This window comes from Psittacula echo, assembly GCF_963264785.1.
Source record: "Psittacula echo genome assembly, chromosome: 4".
NCBI lineage: Eukaryota > Metazoa > Chordata > Aves > Psittaciformes > Psittacidae > Psittacula > Psittacula echo.
The window spans coordinates 83,897,806-83,920,644 of record NC_137738.1 but is presented as its reverse complement, the minus strand read 5'-3'; the positions used below and the strand labels follow the sequence as shown (position 1 = coordinate 83,920,644).

The following is a 22,839-nucleotide window of genomic DNA, read 5'->3' as shown; positions in this document are numbered from 1 at the left end:
AAAGCTAATATGAAAACAAAAATGTATAGACTTCATACTTAACATCACATGGTATGATTCAGTCCTGCATAATGCATATAGGTTGCTAATATAGTCTTATTACGAAAAGGAAATAAAATTGCAGTAACTGTAGTTTTTGTTATCTGCTTTCTTGTTCAATCAAATAAATGATTGCATATAGGAGTCTTCTCAGTATTCCCCAGATGTCAGTCTCTTGGCAATGGTTTTCTTCACTGAACCCCAGTAAAATACATAACTACAGAATATTTAAGTGAACTCTCTGTTTCAATAAAATTGTTTGCATTGTGATTTTATAGTTTGATGCTGAGCCTGAGCTGCAGACTTCAGACTTGCTCAGTTATGTATTGAGCAGATAGTCTCTTTAACTAAAGAGGTAATGAAGTGTAGCAATGACATGACCATTATTGTAAAAATTGTATGTGATATAAAGGTATTTTTAGAAAAACTATGCTTAAAGGTAAGCTTTTCTCTTTAGATCTAGAGAAAAAACAACATTAAAGTCCTTTTTCTGTCTGTCCCGTTCATATTCCTTATGCTGTAGGCAAGTGAAACCCTTATCTGTTAAATGCAAATAAAAGTACTTCTCTTATCTTCTAGGAAGAAAAATAAACATTTGAAATTCTTGCAGTAGGACATCTGAAAACCTGATAAATTTGTCAGCACGAATTCCCCATTTGTATCCTGTCTTGAGCCTGCTTCTTGTCAAACCGGGTAAATAGATTCTGTGATCTGAGGTACTTTCTCTAGAAGTTCAAAGGACCGGTTGTGTAATCAGGCAGATTTTTAGACTAAGAATTTAAACATCTTCAGATAAGATGTCTACAGCAGTGCTGCAGAAGTCAGCTTGCACAGGGTTACCCATTGACTTCAGAAGCCACATCTAGTAGTTACTTTTGGTGATGCAAGCACCACCCTTCACCACAAAATTATAACCAGACTTTTAACAAACAGCTAAGAAATACATCCTAGGGTACTATTTATTTTGATAAGTACTCATGTTATAATAGTGCCCAGCTCTTATCCCAAGGGGAATACATTTCCAGTTATGAAGTTAGTCAGGAAGAAATAGTGAAATGGACAGAAGTCCATGTTGTGATATAGCACAGCTAAGTATATGAAGTTTGTATGGTTGGTTTTAAGTGTTGATGACTTGAATGTTATGTTTCTTTTCTTGTCCTCCAGAAGAGAGAGGGAATATTTTGCTATTATCCAACTGCTTTTAACCTTCTTTCCAGTTGCTATTGCTTGTGCTTGAAGCTGGTGGGTTTGTGTTTTTTTTTTTTCTGATCAGAATGCTCCACCTTCTCTGGAGACACACCACTGTGTTTCAGAGCACATCAGTTTCGTTGAAGTAACAGTAGAGAAGGGAGCATCATTCTGCAATTCACACCTAGGTTCCTTGAATAGAGGAGGGGGGAGGGTTAAAAGTCTGAGGAACCAAGACTGAGTATGCTGGTAGGCATCTGATGTGGTGTAAGATGAATTTTTACCACCAGTAACAAGCTGTGTTGCTTTACTGCCACTGAAACAGAAGTGCCAGAACTGCTTGCTTGTCAGCTCCTGAACTGCTCCTGTTATCAGCAACATCCAGTTATCATATTAAGATAATCTCTTTGCTAGGAGTTTGATGTGGTTGCCAGTTGAGCTGCAAGCAGGTTTTTGATAGTGTGGTTACTTTTACCTCATCATGGCCCTGTTTACTGAGCTGATGTAGCTAGAATGTGATTAAGTGATTAATTTTCTTTGGTATGTACAGATTTCAGAAGCAAGACATGAAAGTCTAAATTGGGAATGTATATCTTGTTGCAGTGAAAACCTATGCAAAATATGAGTTATTCAGGTGTGACTGCATAGCTGCAGGACTGTTTTACACTGCTAAGTGATCTACCATGTTACCACAGCCACAGCTGAATATGTTGCACTGGAAGAAAACATGATACTGGTAGGGAAGCTGAAACTGGTGTCACCACATCGCCCAGGAGCTCTCATTTGCATGCCTAGAGCAGCCTATCACTGAATTAGTAAATTCTCCCATCATGAGAATTTGTTGTAACCTCCTGCGAGTGAATCAGAACTTCTGATCACGACAGTCTGAGGTGTGTCTTGTGCCTGTTGGACATGTGAACAGCTTAGTGTATGTCATCCAAGGAAGCTGGATATCAGCCTTTCCACAGAAATGAGTCTAATAGCATCCAGTTTCCTTTATTTGAGACCTCACTGAGTTGAGTGACAGCACACTTATGTAAACAGATGTGAAAGACCCCACATTAACAGTAACTGTATTACTCGTTCTTGTGAACTGGGCTCTGAAGCAGCCAAAACTTGTCTAAAAGCACACATTTTAATGTACTGTAACCAAGTAATGTCTGCAGTGTTAGACTGTAAGTCTTATTTTGATTTTTTTCCCCCCTCAAATTTCTGCTTAACTTGGCTTGCTGCGTTGCCTTTCCTTTTACCTTGTGTTCTTTGCTTGACTTCATTGTGCCTTATCTTTAATAAAGCAGCACCTATTCAGCTGAATAGGATCCTCACATGCTTCATTGTGGTAGACAGGACACCTTCTCAGTGTTTCAAGCCAATATATAGGATGCTCTGGCATTAATGGAATTGTGCATAAAATATCTGAAACACTAGGTACCTTAACTTCTGAAACTGAAAATCGCCTCATAAGCATGTCCTCCACCACTTCCTAGCTGCTTGCTAGTGAATGCCCTTGCAGAGGGGAAGACCATCCCCTGTGGTGCTCTTCATTCCCTCTTTGCTCCCCCCCTTGAGGAGGAATCTCTTAGCTACTTTGTTCTCTTCAGAACATTGTCATTGTGGGTATTTGTTTCTGCATTGCTGTCCATGGTAAATCACTCAAGTGCTTGCTTTTACTGTGGTGCCCAGATCTCTTGTGCAGCAGCAGAAAGGTGCCAGAGACTCTGCAGTCTCTGCAGCAGGGAATTCTGCAAAGTTAGCTACAAAAGACAGTCAGAGGTTTTCTGGAGACCATGAAGAAGACTACGATACCATTTCCTTCTGCAGCTATAATTTACATTAGGTACTGTAGTTCACCTAGAAGCATCAGATTGCCAGAAATTGAAGGCTTGCCCTGAGGGGACTCTTCCCTGCTTATTCACAAGCTGGTGAATTCGTCAGACATCATCTCAAAGGGAAAAGGGCAATGTTTCTGCAGGATTCAAAGCTTTTAGCTGTTAGCCTTCTGTTGTAAGGTCTACTAACTTTTTGAGAAATGCAATAACAAGTGAAAATACTTCGTTGTTAGAGTAGAGCTGTGTGGCTGCTCACAGCGTAGGTGTCTCGTGTGAAATCTGAAGAGATTCTAGAGAGAATGCAGGTTGGAAGTTGTCATTCTTACCTGCTTGTAGTAACAGTTGTAAGTTTGTACCTCTTAGTTCCTAGCTGTGAATGTCTATTAGGTGAGTTGCTGGCTTTTGATGAGCTGTGTAAGCCTTTTCTCCAGATCAGTGCAGTGGGCAGTGCTGAAGTGAATGATGCTGCAGAGAAAGCTGTTGCATCCCCTTTGGCCGCATGGGCAAACAGTTTCCAGATTTTCTCACTCTTCCTTTGCTCTGAAATAAAATATTCAGTGTTTTGTGTTTGAGAGAACTAATTATAAATATGAAAAGACAGATTTTTATTAATTATTTTGGTTCATTACACGTAAACACATGTAACTGTTCTGGTAAGACATAATGTTGTATATAGAAGTTATTTACAGTTACAGTGAGCGGGTGTTCCTCTGGGATTAAAAAGTGAACTAGCTCCAATCTTACTGAAATAAAAAATAATAAAGATTAACTGTTACATTTGGCAGACACAATCATACTTTTTTTTTTTTTTAAGGGAATAAGGGAATTATCGTTTATATTTGCTTTTACTCATGCAATAGTCACAAGTGAATGCTTTGAATTATGGGTCTGGTTACAATGAGATCTTGTACATTAAAGTGGAAATTTTTACAAGCTGAAGTTATAAATTGTGTATTTCAAACCCTGTTTCTTGTGTGGGACAGCTCGTACAGTGTCAAGGGGAGATTTTGTTTTGTTCGTATTTTCTAATGTTTTAAACAAAGCACAGATAGTTCAGGATATTCTGGTTTAGTGATTTGTTGTATTGGACTTTTTATCTTCCTCTAAAGCAGTCTTTGCCAGAAACTGTAGTAGGGTCTTAACTTGAAATTAAAGAAAACAATATTTATGGACCTAGTATATAACACTGCTTGAAAACTCTACACTTGAAAATGAAGTTTTAACTCCATAAGTGAGAGTAGGAGATAATTTTTTATTTCGGTGTAATTTTTGCACCTGACATGTAGGATCACATCCTCTGACCGCTACCTTGCACTAAATAGTATGTGGTACTAAATAGAGTGTCAGCAGTAAGATTATAAATTCTCCTGGAACTTTAATGAGAAAACCACTCCTACAGCTTGTTTGAATTTCTTGGATACTGTGCAGAATATACTTGTCAACTGACTTGTTACAAATAATGTTCAGTTAAAATTTATTGTGCATGTATTTTTGTTTTTTAAAAAAAATAATTCAAATAAATAATGTTCTCTTTATGTATGTTGGATGATCTCTTGTCCACATATTTACTGAATGTCTCAGTCTGCCAATATCTCTTGCCTTGAAAACAAAATTTGATCAACAGTGCTGTTGCGTTTTCAAAGAAGAAGAAATGGCATGAATGTGAAATGTACAGCTTTATGTGGGGTTTTTGCAGAGTGCTACAATACAAGGCATTACCCATCTGATATCACAGGTTAATCAAGAGGTGGGCAGGTTTTTTCAGAGGTGCTCAGAGAAACCTTCTGTAAAAATCAATACAAGACCCTGCATACTAAATTATATTAATCAAGATCTGAATATTAGCTAGATCTTCCTCATAAAGTTCCCACATGGCCCAGACTAGGGAAGTGGTGATAAGTGGGTAAACCTTCCAAATAGTGCTTTGGTTTTTGGTGAATGGAGTCACTTTGAAGAACAGTGTATGTTTAAACAGGTAATTGCTAGAAACAAAGAGTATAGCCACTGATGTTGGCAGAGCAGGGAGAGAATACTACATAGAATTTACTGGTAGAAAAACAGCTTCATTTCATGTAAGAACAGTTTAATAATTGAAATGAAGTAAAATACAATATTAATAATAATTAAAAGGGAAATAACAGAAAAGTTTAAAAAAAAAAATCAAACCCACACAAACAAAAAAAAAAAAAAACACAGTAAACCCAGGTGATGCACAACCCAATTGCTCACCATCCACTGACCAGTACCCAGCCTGACCTGACGCAGTGACTGGCCCCTTCTGCCCAGCTGCCACCTATTTATATACTGAGCATGATGACATATGGTATGGAGTATCTCTTTAGCCAGTTTGGGTCAGCTGTCCTAGCTGTGCTCCCTCCTGGCTTCTTGTGCCCCTCCAGGCTTCTCACTGGCAGGGCATGAAAAGCTGAAAAGTCCTTGACTTGGTATAAACACTACTTAGCAACAACTAGAAATCAACATTATTCTCATACTAAATTCAAAACACTGTACCAGCTACTGGGAAGAAAATTAACTCTATCCCACCAAAGCACAGGACAATAATGAAAATATTTATTAAAGGTAAAGCAGCTGTATGGATTATTCCATTCAGAATTGGAATGGTTTAAGTAATTTCTCATTTTATGTTTGAAATAAAAGTAATTGAATTAATCCATTTTAAATGGTGGCGTGGTTTACTGCTTTGGCATTTGCCCTTGTCATGCTCTCAGAAGGTTATTTCACTAGTAAGCAGGGAACTAAAAGGCTAAAAGGTGTCTTTAATATAACAGAAAAATTGAAACAAAACCTGGTGTCTGGAAGCTGAACACCCAATTTAGACACACCGCTCAATCTCATGCTTCTTCGTCCAATCTTGATTATTAAAATCATGGCAAATGATTGAGATTTTCTCCTTGATCTAATCCAGGAATATTTACTATTTTAGATCGAATGATAATAAGTGTCTGGCTGAAGTATGTCTTGTTCATTAGATATGTAAAGTTAAATGGTGCTTTTGCATATTTTTATGATTCCTGTTTACCTTTAATTACAGTAATGTAGGGGTCTTGTGGATGTAGGTCAGATTCCATGGATTCAGTTCTAGGGCTGAGGCACTCAAACTGAATAGCTTTCTTAAGCCCTCATTGGTTAATATTCATTGCTTTGTTGAGGAGTCAGTTGTATGCGTGAGCAGTGATGGGGGTATTTTTCTGTTAATGGTGCTAACTTGCTGGCAGTTTCTCTAGTAAATAGTAGTTTACTCTGTTGGATGTCATCACTGCATAATGCAATGAAAATAAATAGTAAAGTAATGCTGTAATTTTTTTTTTATTTTTTTTTTTAGGTAATAATCTATGGGGATTTGCCAAAAAGTAAAGAAAATGTAATATATTTATCAAATCATCAATGTACAGGTTTGTATTTATGTCTGTCTTAGCAGTTTTATAGTTTTTTTAAAATCTGCTTGTCTGTTTACTGTGTGTCTTTCTTTCCTGCCTTGCCCTAACAGGCAAGAACTTCTAGTTCAGAACTTCTATTTCAGATACCTTTAATGATATTTATATGTACAACATGCACTTTTTATTTCATCAGTGGCAACTAAAAACTAATTTAACTAAACATTTTGGGCTTTTGTCTTTGCAGTTGATTGGATTATTGCAGACATGTTGGCAATTAGGCAGAATGCTCTCGGGCATGTCCGGTATGTCTTGAAAGATGGGTTGAAGTGGCTTCCGCTGTACGGGTGGTATTTTTCACAGGTAAGCCCACTTCCTTTCTGCCTTAAACAGTGGCCTTTCCAGCAATCAGATGTTGCCTTCTAGCTTGGGTGTAGGTACCTGATTTGAACAGAGGTTGACAGTCTTGAATCATGTCACACAAGATGCCCATCGCTAGGGTGTGAATTGTCTCACCATTCTGTCTTAGAGTACAGATAGTGGTTGACTTTTCTACTGTCCATTGTGTAAGAGGTCAGTGTTGCCCAAGATACTGGGTTCAATGAATGTTCACCTTGACAGTTAAAAAGATCTGTTGTCTTCTGGATGAGAAGAGCACCTACTTGCTTAAACATCAAGTAGGGTATGAATCTAGGCTGGAGTATGGGTAGTTGCCATCCTTTCTGCTAGCATAGCTATGTTTAGAAAAGAATATGCTGCAGAGAAAGTAGGAAACCGGTCAAAATATATTTTTACTGGTGAGTTGCTGTCCCAGTCCCCTAAATTAAGTACGGACTGTCACACCTCACTGAAGGTATCTGTTGGGAGAAGATGGACTTCTGTCTGATGCTTGTCCCCACTAACGACTCTGTTTCTCTACATTTTGTTTCCTCTAAAGTGACCAGTCTGCTGCATGGAAATATTTTGCTCTTTGTCCTTGTCTGTAGCCATTACATTGGTGGTGATTTAAGTCTACTTTAATTAAAATACAGACAGGATATATATTCCATCCGCTATCACTAGGTGTCCAGAAATTATTTTTTTCAAGATTTTTGAAAATTATTATTGCTATCTGGAATATCCGGTGCTCAGTTTCCTGACTGCTATATTGACTGTTAAAAGAAGGTTCCTGTGGAAATTTAACCTGAATGTAGCCTACATTTTTAATCAAAACATATATTAAAATCTGTTCAGCTTTGGATTCCTTAAAGCACAAAACTTCTATAAGATTTCTTGGGTGATGTTTATATATATTTTTTTATATATATGTATATATATATTTTTATGTATATGTTAGTGACAAAAATGAAAGGCAGCTTACTAACAGTGATGATGAGTGTGTGTTTAAATGACTGAGACGGGATGCAGCAGGCCTGCAGTGCAAGCTAATAGGTATTTTTATTGTTTTTATCACACCAAACAGTGCAAAAACATAAAACACTTCCTGCCCTTCCTGTTGATGTTCTGTCAGTGATGTCACTTACACTCCACTAAAAGTTTCCAAAGCCACGTAATTACGCCATGCTCACGGAATTCATATTCCCTACCTCAGGTAAACATCCTGTTTGGAAATAAACGTGGTCTGGATGTCCAGGAGAGCAAAATTCAGGCACAAAGGAAGTATATTTGTAAACATAATCCATTGTTGACTGAGAGGGGGGCTTTTAAAGTACAGCGGAAAAAAATTCTAACCTTAAAAACAGTACTTCCAGAAATCTGTTTTGAAAAGTGTTCATATATTTGATCTCTTACTGAAAAGGAAATGCAATACAAATTGGGGAATTTGAGCTATATACAATTGCATAACTAGCATTCTTCTTTGGAGGCAGCTATCTAATAGCAAGAAAAGAAAAGAACCACTTAAATTAACCTGTTATGTTCCAGGTTTGATTTATTATGTAGAAATACTTATTTTCATAAAATTGGCTTTATTATTTTTGGGTGGATCTAAATTTTTTTTTCCTCTATCTATCTCCACCAAAATGCAGTTATCTCCTATTCATCTAACCTCCTGGTGAGGCTAGATGTAATTTTGATAAACATTTTTGATATCCCAGAGTTTGCTTAACTTTTTCACATAGGAAGCACGTCTCTATCTTTTCTGTTATTCGGCATCAGCTTGTGCACCCTTTTGGTTGTTACTGAAATTTAGGCTAATACTTAGCTAGTACGGCATTTTGCCTCTCTTCAGCTTTGTAACTCTATGTATATATGTCAGCTGAGGGGAGCTGACATATACGTAGTTGAGTCGTGTGCAGCAAATGGTGATCTTGCAATACATAATTCTTACATTACATGACTATATATTTGTACCTACATGAGAGGTACAAATCTATTCCTGTGCATTAAAAAGTCTGAGGTAGGGACACCAAACCTGTCTTTGGTCTTGTGGTGTCCCTAAGCAAACTGTACAATATTAATTTAATTTCTCCAGGTTTACAAATTAAACAAGGAAAAGGTAGTCCAATATTTTTCAAGTTTACTGCAGCTGGTTAGTAATTTGATGCATAAGGGAAGACTGTGATTCCAGCCTTCCCTCATTTATCAAAACTGGACATAGTTGAGCTCACATGGAATGATTGCTTAGCAATTACATGGAAGTCTTGTGAAGCAGGTGCATTATTTCTCAAACCAAATCGAGTCTGCCTTTCCTGAAAGCGGCTGTTGTGGTACCACTGTACAGAGTAAGACTTCCACTTCACTTTAATGGTGTCGTATCTTAAAAGTGTTCTTACATGTGGAGTGAGGGGATAATGCACAGTTCTCATTTGCTGCACAGATGATGGGCCGTTTTTCTGTTCATGCCATTATCTATCCGTGACTGGTAAACTGCTTTTGGGGGGTGCTGATAACAATGTTCTAGCCTGCTGAAGGCCAAGCTTGGTGGACTGGGGGACTCTCTTCCTGGCTTTGGTCCCCTGCCAGCCACAGCAGCACATCTTAGTGTTGCAGCTAGCTAATTCACCTTGGAAAGGAACCACAGACAATAATGTTAAGACAGAATTTTTAATATGGAGTTGATGTACCATTGCCTTTCTGTTCCTTTTCACTGCAGCTTTTGGAGAACAATGTAAAAGTCATGTTAAATACTACTAGCTAAGCAGCTGCACAGCCATCTTTCCACACCATGAAAAATAAATGCTGAAAACACTTTGCATAATTGCCACTTCTGCCTGCCTCCTCCTAAGTCTTCAAACTTTATTCCTGTCTGTGCCATGCAAATAAAATAATAGCTACACACACACACCCCACCACCCCTGTTTCTACAATGTACTATATCTTTTCCTGAGAGAAGACATTTTAATAAGGTTCAGCATTTAATCTTACTGTCACCTTTCTGTTAAGAGGGTGTAAAACCATAAATGGACAGAAATTATCTGACAAATCCTAATGCCAAGAGTCAGGGCAGGCAGAAAAGACTATAAACGAGTTAGGGAATCTGTTAGAAAACCCATTAAAACAATGTACCTCACAAACAGAATTCTGTTATTTGGAAGTTCTGGTCTTTCGTTTTTTATGCCCCCAGAATTCATTGCATCAATAGCAGTAGTTCATTTTGGAGCATGTTTGTTTACATCCTCTTGTTAGTTACACTTTAGATAAAACAAAGTGACGGAAGAGGGAAATGATGAGGCAAATTTTATTTCTTTATAACTTTCTTTCTTTGAGCTTTGTCATAGTCCTTTTACTGAAGTTTTTCTAAGAAACTGTGTGGAACAACTTATAAAATGAATCTTTTCCCGGAAATGGTCTAGCTTTTTATAATGGTTTTCAGTAAAAATGCTTCTATAATATCCTTTGTCTTCTACAGACTTTGTGTTACTTATTTTCTCAGTACATTATATCTTTATTAAAGGTTTGTTTCTCAAATAAAAGTGCATGGAAGTTTTTAAGACCTATGGTAGTTACTTTTGTGCTATTCATAATTTTTTTTATGTGGTGGTACTATACTTGTAATTCAAGTATTTGCATTGGTCACTATTTAAGAGTGGACACACCAAATTGAAAACATTGACCTATAAGTAGTTATATGTGAGTAACTTCAGTTTGCTATTTTCACTTTAAATACAAGGTAAGCTGATTGTCAGTGTTGTTGGGAATAGATAGATTGCTGGGGTTGGTTCCAATGCCATGTTTCAGTTAATTATCTAACACCTATAAATAGACACTTCAAGTGTCTTATGCCTTTTTTTTGTTTGTTTTTTTAGATCTGATCTTTACTTAAACAGATTCTTGTGAACTTAAGTACATGCAAATTGAAATTAGTTTCAGGTGCTTTCATCCTAGGAGAAAACGTCTTGTGGGCAATTTGCAGTATGAATCATAAAGGTGACTTTTCGCTCTCATCTTGTTTGTTCTTCTATCAACTGTTCTATGTTAAACTACTTAAATATTTAATACTTTTTTTTTTTGTTTCCCTATTTTTAGCATGGTGGAGTCTACGTAAAAAGAAGTGCCAAATTCAATGAAAAAGAAATGAGAGAGAAGTTACGGGCCCAGATGAAAGCTGAGACTCCGGTAAGATTATACCTCCCTTCTCTGCATGTCTTGTGCCTTTTTTAATGGCAAAGGCTTGTTGGAGAAATGAGCCATACCTGATATTTACAAACTACAAGACGGTAATATGGATTTGTTTTCTTTCTCTATTTTTACAGTTACTTTCTGTAATTAGAGTGATACCTCTAATTAAACTTAGGAAAATTTGACTAGTCCTTTACGAATAACAGCAACTTTGAGGTTCTGTCTTTAGAGGGCAGGGGGGATCTGGACTACATCTTAGAACATAAGCTGTAACACCTTCCTTGAGAAACCACTGTTAGTGTTTCCTGTGTTTCAAAAGACTACTGTATACTTGTCAGAGACTGGTATTCCTGACTTCTGAAAGTCAAGAACCATTGTTACCAAGTCGTAATTAGTCATCCCAGTGATCCATCATTTTTAATGGCAGTGACATCTTAGAACTGAGTAACTTTGTCTGCTATGCCTAAAGGAGAAAAAAACCCCCAACAAAACCAACAACAAAGAAACCCTGAACTCTTGATAATTTTCTATTTGAAGAATGATTGTTAGTGCCAAGTGACTTTTCTCATGACTCCCTGTATGGTTTGTGGCTCAGTGGTTAAAATCACAGTGCTTCACTTCCATTACTTGCTGTGCATTAAAATGTTTTCTGCTTTGCTGGCTAGACTTAAGAAAACCAGCTCAACAGGCATTGATATAGAACAGTTACACTTTAATTTTATTTAAAATGATGGGATTAGGAGTTGCCACTCCAAATGCAGTGTGTCAAACCTTTTTTTTTTTTTTTTTTTTTTTCTTTTTTGGAGATAGTGTGTTTATGTTTGTGCATGTTTGTGTTGAGAACGTAAACTGGCCTTACGCTTACTGAGAGGATTAAATGACTAAAGCATCCCTGTTTGAGACAGTGCTCAAACTCGTTGTGTCTTGAACTGAGATGTAGCATAAACCAGGTATTTTTGTTTTTAATTAAAGCAAGAAAGTGCATCTGTTTCCAGTTTATAGCATGTAAGTTACAAATGCCAGAAATACATTGTAACAATTAAACTTTTTCTGTCCTATGTCTAATCTAATGATGTCCACATGAAGAAGACGGTCATCTTCAGTCGTGTAACTTGGGCCTGCAAGTGGTGACTTGTGCTAGGGAGGGTCCTGGGATGTGAAAAGTTTGCATTTCATCAAGTTATTTTCTGTATATCACTGGCAAAGATTCTACTTTCTGTAAAAGCTGAGGTGTAATGGAATAAGGAAAGACAAATTGGAGGAGGTATGAAACATATTTGTAGTCATCCCCCTAAGCAATTCCTCCCTCCTATGATGTGCTGGTTAAGTTCACTTCAGGTTAGCCTGGATGAAATATCCTAGCAGGGTGTTTTCTCGTGTTGGCCTATTTATTTCTTGCTAGCTTGTGGTTTTCTACGCAGCTTCTGGTTGAGTCTGGCTTTCTGGCTTCCCTCTGCACCCCCTAAAATACAAGGGTTTGTTGTCAAGAGTCTTGATTTGAACTCCATAAAATTAGTGTCCTTTATAGAAACATGGACCTTTTTTAATACAATCTTAGGCAGATATGCCTAGAACCTCACTTAATTCTGTGTGGTTTTCGAAATTACGTTCAGTGTTGTTACAGTGCCATAAATTGACTGGACAGGCCTGTGTGTGATTTTTAGCCCAACTGGAATGTAAGGGGAGATTGAGGCATAAAGTTTTTCTTTCAAGTTACATCAGCTGTGGGTTCTGCTTTCCATGGTGGATGTCTGCATGTAATTAATGAAAGAAATAAATCCAGAAGGCTTTTTTTCTGAAATCGTCTTTCTTTTCCCTCCTTAGTTGTGTGTGGATTGAAAACCTGTACCTAATCTATCTAAGCTAATGCCAAACGAATTTTGGACCACTTGGGTTTATTTGTCTTTTGTAGTTGGTTATCTGAAAGTTTGGTGGTGTTGGAAATGGGCACAGAACCTGGACGTGTTTACCAGGCAGTTGGTGCCATTTTCCTTGTATTCTCTAGGGCAGCAGCATAAAAGAGAAATGTAACTGCTGCAGAAATGCATTCTGTTTTAAATCTGTTGTGGTCAAACCATATAGGGAGTGACACTTCAGTTTTACAAAACCAAAGCTGTCAAAAGCCTATTCACAGAGATAAATGTTTACATCTGTTGGGCTAAAGGACACGGACCATTGAGTTGTCATTTGAGGGAAGTCTAAACTTTCTGTGATCCACTTTATCTGAGAATTTAAATGAAGATGCTGTAAATGCTCTTTAACCTACAGTTACTACGGGGAGAGCATGATGACCTGTGTCCTTACTGCATTATTCATAAAGAAACTTTGCAGTTGTACAGCTTGGTGTGACATTCACAAGCAAACATATTACATTTAAAATGGAGACATTTTAATCAGTAAAGCGAGTACGCCCTGAACTCACCGTTTCATGTGAGAATAATTGATTTACTACTCTGGAATATTTATTAAAATTTATGCACTGAATGTTACAGCTCAGGGTGGGCTTTTCCTCAGTTTAGTGAGCAGCTATTGCTGCTGTCATTCTGCACGTATGTGGTGGAGTTCTTTCTTTAACTAGTGTTAGAGAAAAGCTTGCCTTTAAGCTGTTAAGAAAAGAATTGCAAGCCAATAGAGAGGAGATGGACGGGAATCTGTGTTAAGGGTCACTGTTATTTACAGTTTCTCTCCACATACAATTTAAACAAAAGAATCCAGATGATTAATGTTCAGCCTGTCTGGAGCCATCCCTGTTCCCATTAAGAAAATGAAGATGTGTAGGAAGGCAGAACCAGTTTTCTATTCTCATTAGTGTAGCAAATCCTGGTTTTATAAAGTAAATTGAAGGTGGAATGCAGACAGGAAAAATAAGGCTGCCTCTTGGCTGTCTTATATTCACAGTATAACCAGGTTAGTAACCTGGTATGCCTCATTTTGATATGGACAGTGGACTTGCATGATGCTCCTTGCTCACCTTGTCTTACAACTTCTACTCGCTTGCCTGCCTTGAACAGCCTTTTCCACTGACCTGCTGTTCACAATTGGTCAATTCGTCTTCCAAGATGTAGTGCAGCAATATTAGACATGCATGAAACTGATGCTAGACTGAAATGCTATTGCACCTGTGTTCTTAGTGGGGATCTTGAATTAATAAATTTTCTTATTTATTTTTGGAAATTACTTTGTTTCTGAGACTATCATTGAAGTGAACCACTCATGTGGTTCATTATTGGACCTGTTGCTGGCAAAACTCACTTGAAACAATGTGATTTTGCTTAAAGTTCCATCAGATTGGCTGATTATTAACAAATTGCAACCTTATATCTTGTGAGAGCAGAGACTGTCACACGGGTTGAAGGACGCTTTTGTGTTAATACTGTTTTAATGTACATCATAAGAAGATAAACACATTTCTTAATGTAACAATGTATCCAGCCCACACTTGATATACTCAATCTACTTGTTTTATAAAGAAAGTTAACTCTTCTGAACAGCGAACTGTTTGATGTGATAACTGAAAATGCAACTTACATTTCTTTTCATCAAGCACTGGGAGTAGAAAATCTGCATTCTGAGATGTGGGATTTAACTCAGTACAACCAGTCTTTTACTGGTTACTATGTGGTTTGTCATTCTTTCTGTTACAGAGTAAACCTTTGTCATATGAAGCAGTGCTAATCAAACAGTAAGACATCTGTCCCTGGAGGGGACAGATACATTACTACAACTGCTTTAAGGCTTAATATAATTATTTTTCATATAGTTACTAATTTGCAAATCCCTATCAGCTTCTTTGTAAATCCTGTATGTCCTTGCCTGTTTTCCTCATACCACCTTTGTATTTCATTCCAGTTATACTAGATAGGCTTTCTCATACCAGATCTTTTTCAGTTACTGAGCTGAATGTTAATGTTTCTCATCTAGCATATCTTCTAGGCAACTGTCTAAATAGATCATGTATGAATCTGTCTGGTTGGCAGGATGCAATAATAATAAAATTAAAACTAAGGAAATGTGTTGTTTGATATAATTTTGAACTTTCTAAATAAAAATATTTAATTGTTTTCCCCTTGTCACCCACCCAGGAACAGCACAGTAAATGCAAGATAACTTTAGTCAATAGTTACCACTTCTTGATGCCTTGTGTTCTTCTACAGAGTGGCAGCTGCTCTCCCCCGACACTCTCCAAACTGCTGTCCTCAGCCACATTTTCTCTTTAGCACATTTTCTCACTGTATGTTTGTTGCATCTGGGCTGACTTTGTTTTGTAGTCCAGGCACTCACGTTGCTTCATACCCCTTTCCTCTGCTTCATCCATACCAGCTCCTGTTGTGGCACTCTGATCTATCTCAAAGACTTCCTTGGCTGCCCTACTCCCTCCTCTGGAAGCATATCCCTGCTCAGTGCCATTGCTATTTCTTTGCCTGGGAGACCTTGACAGCATTGAGGAAATGAATAGATTCATTATTCAGGTGAAAGCAGTTCTCATCATCCATTTCATTTCATTTGTGGATTGCACAGGTTCGCTGACATTATGCTGGGTACTCTGAGGATAACCCCTGCCTCTTTCCTGTTTTCTGGCTCCAGCAAGAATTGGTAGGGTTCTACTAAATGAATCCTGATCCACTCCTCAAGGGTTTCAAATTGATGAGAGATAGCGAGTATATTGACACCCACCCGTTACACAGAAATAGGTATGAAAGTGCCATGTAACTGAACATACAGACCTACTCTGCTTATATCACTGTATCAATGAACCAGGGATTATAGTAATGCAAAATTTGCTATGCCATTTTGAACATGAGCACTATATTTTGCAGTGGCTGTGATAAAATGCATAACTTATGAAGCTAATTGCCCTAAATGAAATACTCTGTATAAAAAAATGGCCTTAGCTGCAGCTAGTGTTTCTAGACAATTAAAATGCTTTTATCACTTAACAGTTCTTAATCCAAGTTCAGGGGAGCTTATTTAGTAGTAAGTCTGAGAGATTGTTGTTCTTACAATCTTTGGAAATAGTGCTTAAGGATTTAGCCTCTGCAGCCCATGGTGGGAGAAGAGAAAAGCCAGTCATGCAAGCAGATTCGGGAGGCTGAATTGCACTGGCAGAATATCTTTGTCTTTTGCAGGATTCTATGTGAGAATAAATAAGACATCTATTTATAGTCATGAATTTTACTCAAGTAAAGTAGACCTAATGAGCTACATACTAGGTTTCTATATGCTGAACTTGAAGCAAAGGCAACTTTTCTGTCTTGTTGGTATGTTTTCAATTCAGAAATATGCGGATTCTGGTCAACAAACCTGTTCAGCTGCTTGTGTTCTAGAGGTTTACAACAATAATTAACATATAATTTCAACCCTGCTTTGTATTACACACGTAGGACTGGAGTAAACAGACACTGTTCTCCATTGTGTAATCAGCTATCAGTGGCCGATTATCTGCTTTTAAGTCCTGACCTCTGCAGCGAGAATGGTAATTCCTATCCTGTGTGCTTCACTTTCTTTACTCTGACAGTTATTACCTGTGACAGCCCCTGTATTACCCTTCAGAGCTGAACATTCAGTCTTTAATGAGGGGGGGCTTACATCATCTTGAAGTACCATTTTAAGGATCTAAATTATGTGATTTGAATATAAGCCTGTTTATGAAAAGGGAGTTGGGGGGGAAATGTATCTGGATTTGAATATTATGCCCTTTCCAACTAACTCTCAAAAGTTTTACTTAGTCACTTAAATATCTCAACAGTGTACTTCATAGATGAAATGTATACATGACTGGGGAAAGTGTGGACTTCAGCTGAGTCTAAGGATTCCTGTACTCATCCCTGTGCTTATGCTACTGTCATGTTATAAAAAAGTAAGCACCTTGCCTCTTACACCCATTTTCTTGTTCTTTCCCCACCAATCTGTATACATCTTGGGTTTTCACTGCTCCTTGAAAATTCTTGGACTAAACCTGCCTCTGCAGTGTGTCAGCCCTCCTCCTCCCTAAACATACCATGACAAGTACAGCCGTTCCTTGAGCTCTCTCTACTGGTTTGTCACTGGTTTTTTTGTTTGGGGTTTTTTGGGTTGGGTTGAGTTTTTTCCCTGCTGGGTTCTAGGCTATGCAGTCATTTCTCCTCTTTCTTGATCTGCTGGGTTCAATGATTAGCACAGTTCCTAAACTTCTTCCCTCCTCTGCTTTTTAATGCATCCTTCAACTTTTCTCACTATGGGGTGATTCTGGAGATTTCTCTCCCTGAGTCCTATCTTTCTGCGTTCAGTCTTTTCTCCAGTTGTCTGCAGTCGTTAAGTGCGGATACCAGCACATTCTGATACTTTGTGGGCCAGAAGCACAAAGTTGCATTCCTGTGTGTCTCTTTCTCAGTTTTTAATTAACTTTGCATCTTTCCATGATGCGCACTCACGCTGTCAGTGTCTTTCTGTACACTGATAATCCTCCTTGGACTGTTGTACATCCACTACCTCTTTTTCTTTAAAATATTCCTTACGATATGTTTCTGTGAAGGTAACAAATTTTGTCATTAGTCTAGGCACACTAGGCATGGTTTTTACTGTTAATGTGTCATGTTCAGCTCCACGCTAGTTATCGTTTGTGGCCATAGCCTTTTCTTCAGCAGATGAGCCCCCAATGCAAATTTTTCAGTGCTTAAGTGCTGTTTTGCAGGAACAGTAGGAGATTATGCAAAACACACACAAAAAGAGATGGAAACCTCCACTCTGTTTTGAAAACAAATGGAAAATTCATGACATTTGACTGCTTCTATTTGGGTACATAATTTTACACTTGGATATGCAGATATTTAGGCAACATTTACCTGTGTAATGATTTGAGAACCTATAGGCAGTTGTTACAGACTAGACAAGCGCACTAATTCACTAGGAAAGTCTAACCTTGCAGACGTGTTTAAAGGAATGTGACTTTGAAGTTCAAATTATGTTAAACCGTGAGTTCATAATATAGTTAAGATATAGCACAGTGAGATGCGTAAAGGCACATAAGGCAGCTGATCTGTCATAATTTCAATTAATAGTATTTCTGATTATGAATGGAATTAAATTTATATTTCAGTAGAAGGAAAGACTAGATACAAGATAAGTATTAAATAATAATTTAGGTAATTTGTGACATATTTGATTGTCTTTTCAAAATCTCCTGTTATCCCGCTTGACTAAATAGATAGTCTTGTTGACATCAGCTGATCCTGACTTGCACACTTTCGTTAATGCATTCTATCTCCCTTCCTAAATCACCTGGGCAACTTTCTGTGGTGTACATTCAGGGAAAATTATTTTGAACCTTGAACAGTTTCTTAGAGCTAAGAAATTGTAGCTCAAGTATTCTGATTTTCTTTGGAATCCTTATGGTAATCATTGGTGTGAATTAATTACAATATGGACCTATCAAGTGATGATAATTTCTATACAAGGAATTGGCTTACATTCGTTGTAAGAACTTGTCTGTCTTGGTTTTTTTTAATCCCGCAGATGTATTTAGTGATTTTTCCAGAGGGGACTCGTTACAATCCAGAAATACCAAAAGTCATTGCAGATAGTCAATCATTTGCTGAAAAGGAAGGTAAGCAAAAGAAGTTTCAAAATCATTATTTTGTTACAGTGTTAACATATGTTATATGAAATCGTTATATAATATGAAGATGATTTTACCTTAAGTGGACCATTAAGTCTGCCTGGTTGATACTTAAGGGTTAGAATAGCATAAATCAATGTGTCTCTTACCACAGAGTAAGATGAGAGTAGCGTATATGCAGGCATTTCTTGCATTTTGCATTGTGCAAGGCTATTAATTCTCAAGAAAGCTTTCTGTCTATATGTGTGTATTTATGGACACTTCTTTTCTTGCCCATTCAGGGACATAAGAATTACCTACACTGGATCAGGGCACTGTTCTGTCTAAGGTGACATTACAATTACAGTTGTTACTTGATATAAAGAATATTTTGCATAGAGATTGTTGTGCCTTAAAGGTCTTCCATCACTTCATTTTCAATTAGTGTTAGTACTACCATGGCTTTTTGGTTTTGTTCCTCTCTCACTTTCCAGTTTCACTCTTCCTTGGTTGCACTTTTTTCTGTAGTTGCTTTGATTGTTGGTATTATCTCTATAACCACAGATGGAATTACTTCAGCTTTGGAAAGACTTGCAAAAAATACAAGGATCCCAAGCCTTTTCATTTTTTCTCACATCATATGCACAATACATGTAAACTTTTTAAGTCCAACAGTTCAGTGAACACGTTTCCTGGTTTTGTTTTTTCCTGTTGACCAAAAGTTAAATAATTCACTCTGAAGATAAACAAAGAATAACAAATAGGTCTGGTAAATTCATTTCTGTGACACACTGAAATGAATTCACAAGTCTGTGAATCAGCCTGTTGATATCATCAAGCTATTAAGTATTGTTAGCTCTTGTCCAAAAGGATATATGCTTTTCTTCTCCTCCTTGGGAAGAATGGAATTTGTTTGCGTGTATGAGCAGGAGAGCTTAAGTCATAATGTATTTATTCATTGCTTCAGTTTCCTGTCGGAAATGAAAGTCAAATGTTTCATTTAGGTTTGCGGTTCTTTGAGAGTTTAGAGGGGGTGTTTGATGGGGTTTTTTTATCCCACTCTTCTCCTTTTTCAGGGAAAAGAAAGGGCCCATGTCATTACTGTTTAAATAAACTTCTTAACTGTATCTCTACAATCTGCAAAACAGTAAAACACTGCTTTTGTGCTTTCAGAGCATCTATTTGTTTCCTCTAGTGTTTTTTTTGTTCTTAGTATCAGACTGCTTTTATTTTGTAAGAATTACTGCTCTTAAGAACTTTGTCTTAAAAACTTTCAAGACAAATACATATTAAACAAGAAGCATCTCTAATTCTAGTGCAGAATCCTCTTGATCTGCTTTTCCCCACTGCTAAATTCTTTTGGTCTCTCCTCAGCGTGTTGTATGAAGAGAGCAGGGTCTGCATGGGCCCCTGCTTCCCTGCATATTTATGCAGAGGTTGATATTCTGTGGTTCACTTGACTTAGAGCGTCCGTCGTACAAGCACCCTGAGAATCAGGGGTGGCTGACACTGAAAGCTGCGTACCAAACTACTCTGACAGCTAAGAGCCACAAGACACATGCCAGTACATCGACGGAGCTGTGAGGACAGGGAACTCTGCATGGCCGCCTGCAGGAGATGATGATGAGTCCCCAGGGTCCCACTCTACAACGCTGCTGGCCCTGGCTTGTGGCTTCAACCCAATAGACCCAGTGCCACCACAGTCCTGACTTCTGGCCTTGTCGCAGGTCTACAGCGTAGGAACCATGACCAAAAGCCTCACCGGTTGGTCGTGTGTAGACTGAGTGCTGGCCGTGTGCCTTGTAAGACTGTGAGGGTTGTTAGGTGATACTGCTGAGATGAGCTAAAAGCACACAACTGCTTGCTTGTTTGAAAGATCCTGGAGGCTTCCTGTTTCTTACAGTTTTAGGAAAGGTAGTAATGTCCAGTAGTTCTGCCAGTCAGAAGAAAGTGGACGTACTCTAACTTGCAGTTTAAAATGTGCACTTCTTTCCTCATGGGGTTATAAAGAAATCTGATAATTTAGGCTTCTTATCTTAGTATATTTGTTACAAAGCACAGTGTGTCAGTGTTGGCTTTACAGACATGCAGGAGAATTTTGTTTGAGAAAGAATTTTTTCTTTTAACAAGAATTAAACTTCAAATTGTTCTTAGGATCAGAGATATTATACCCAAATAAAACTATTCCTAGAGCACAAGCATAACTCATTTTATCATGGTGTCTGAAATACTTTTTTGACATAAGTCTGTTTATATGTTATAGTAGTTTTGCAGAGAGGAAGTATGAGAAGGTTTTGTGGGGTCTGTGTTTACTTTTACTCTCCATGGGCTGGATTCTCTTCCAGAGAAGGTTCATTGGTTTAGGCAGAATTACTGGGCTGAACTGACGAGTTGTAACTTATATCTTGATGTTCTTTTTATGTAAACACCAGGTTTGGACACAGTAACCGCCTCTTCACGAATGGTCTAGGACCAGTTCAACAACAACAAGAAATTAGAAAAAAAAAAAACAAACCTTAGGTTGCCATGCAAAGGAATATTCTGACATTTTGCTGGTTTCAGCTATTATGTCTTTCTTCACTGACCATCTGTCTAGGAACAGGATGGAAGGATATCACACAGCAAAAGAATTGCAAGGTGATTGAGGTCATTCTTGAAAGGCAACTTTTTTAAATACTGGTAATACTTCATGTTACAGTTTGTTCTGCCATAGGACTTGTGTTCTACACAAAATCTTGACTCCTAGCAAGAGCTGGTGGTTTTCCACTTTCTGAGGCAGAGGCAAATCAAACACACAGGGTAGATCAAATAGATCTGGGTATGAGTAAGTTGAGATGAAGGCTATAAAGCACAGAGAAACTTCCAGAGGAGGAGTAGGGATGTGTACATTTTAACTATTTTTAGAAAGAAATAAATGGCATAATACAGTAAAAAAATAAATCCATGTACTGGTCTTTCAAATTTGTCATTAAGTACCTTGCCAATTTCAAGTTGAATGTACTTCCAGATTGTCTGTTGAAACCACAGAATGCCAAAACCATCTACAAGTAAAAAGTGATAAAATTAGGGCATTAATATTCATAGCTTTCCTGTTGGATACTGACACATGTATCAGCCTTCAGCACTGATACATTTGACACATTAAAACTCTAATTAATTTAAACTCTACTGTAAGTTCTGTCCACAGTTGTATTCAGTGAGATACAGAAAGTTGCTTCCTTCCAGTATTACTTCCAGGAATACTAATTTTTATGGTGATGAACTGAGAGTGTTGTCATCTAAGGGTAATGCTAGTACCCTCAGAAACTGAAGATTACTCATTCTACATGTTTTACAAGTGGCAGAAAACTCCAATCAGATCAGATTCTAACCCAGGATAGAACATTTGAACTCAGAATACATTTGTTTTAGGTTGCATTGGGGAAGGAAAAATGCGCTTCCTGAAGTTCAAAAACAAAAGCAAAAATTACCTGTCTAAAACTAAGTTGTTTGGTTATTTGTGAAAAGATTAATGCAGGGTTTATTCATAGTACAAGGTAAATTCTGTGGAGTTGAGAAAATTAATCTGGTTTTTGTCTTTGTTGGCCAAGATAGCAATATTTGCTGGGTTTTCACAGCCACAGAAAACAACAAAAGCAGTGTGTGCAAAGAATATGAGATGAAGACGTGTCATGTTTTCTCATTTCTCTTGGAGGCAAATGAAACCCCCATTTCCAAACCAATGGGGAAATGTGCCATGTAGCTGGATTTGAACCTGATACACCTAGTTGTCCTCTCCTGATGAAAACTAAGTGTTTGTTTGAGATATTTCAGCAATTGCTACCAGGACAGGTGCTCTCTTTTTGTGTTTTAGTATGGTTGGTGACTCATTTCCAGTGGGATATCTTGTAATATTCTCATAATGGAATTAAATATCTCATGCTCTACTATCTCAGAGATCTAACAATATGACAGAATATGTTTTTCCCCTTCTGAGCCTTTGCCTTCTAATTTCAAATATTTAAGTATAGAGTCACTAATCTTAGCTTAGAATTCATTGTAGTTTTCCATTATATGGGAGTAGTCAGCTAATGTGACTACCAATATGGGTAACTCCTTTTAGGCTCCAATTATTAGTTGAGGCATTTAGAAGTACAGCGATTTTTCCACACTAGTCAGTGGGCTTGAGTTGCTGAGTCCAGAGAATTATAATTTGTAGGTGGCACTCATATTTTCATAGGGATTTAACTCTAATCTTGTCATAATGTTAGAAGTG

At 37.6% G+C, this 22,839-nt stretch overlaps 1 protein-coding gene across 1 annotated transcript in view; it reads left to right on the top strand.

Annotated features, from left to right (window-relative positions):
• Positions 1-22,839, top strand: part of AGPAT5 (1-acylglycerol-3-phosphate O-acyltransferase 5) — a 55,878-nt gene that overhangs the window by 9,850 nt on the left and 23,189 nt on the right. The window contains exons 2-5 of the mRNA XM_080617074.1: positions 6,400-6,469; positions 6,699-6,814; positions 10,919-11,008; positions 18,503-18,593. Of these exons, the coding sequence (XP_080473200.1) occupies positions 6,400-6,469; positions 6,699-6,814; positions 10,919-11,008; positions 18,503-18,593 (367 nt within the window). The remainder of the gene's footprint in view (positions 1-6,399; positions 6,470-6,698; positions 6,815-10,918; positions 11,009-18,502; positions 18,594-22,839) is intronic.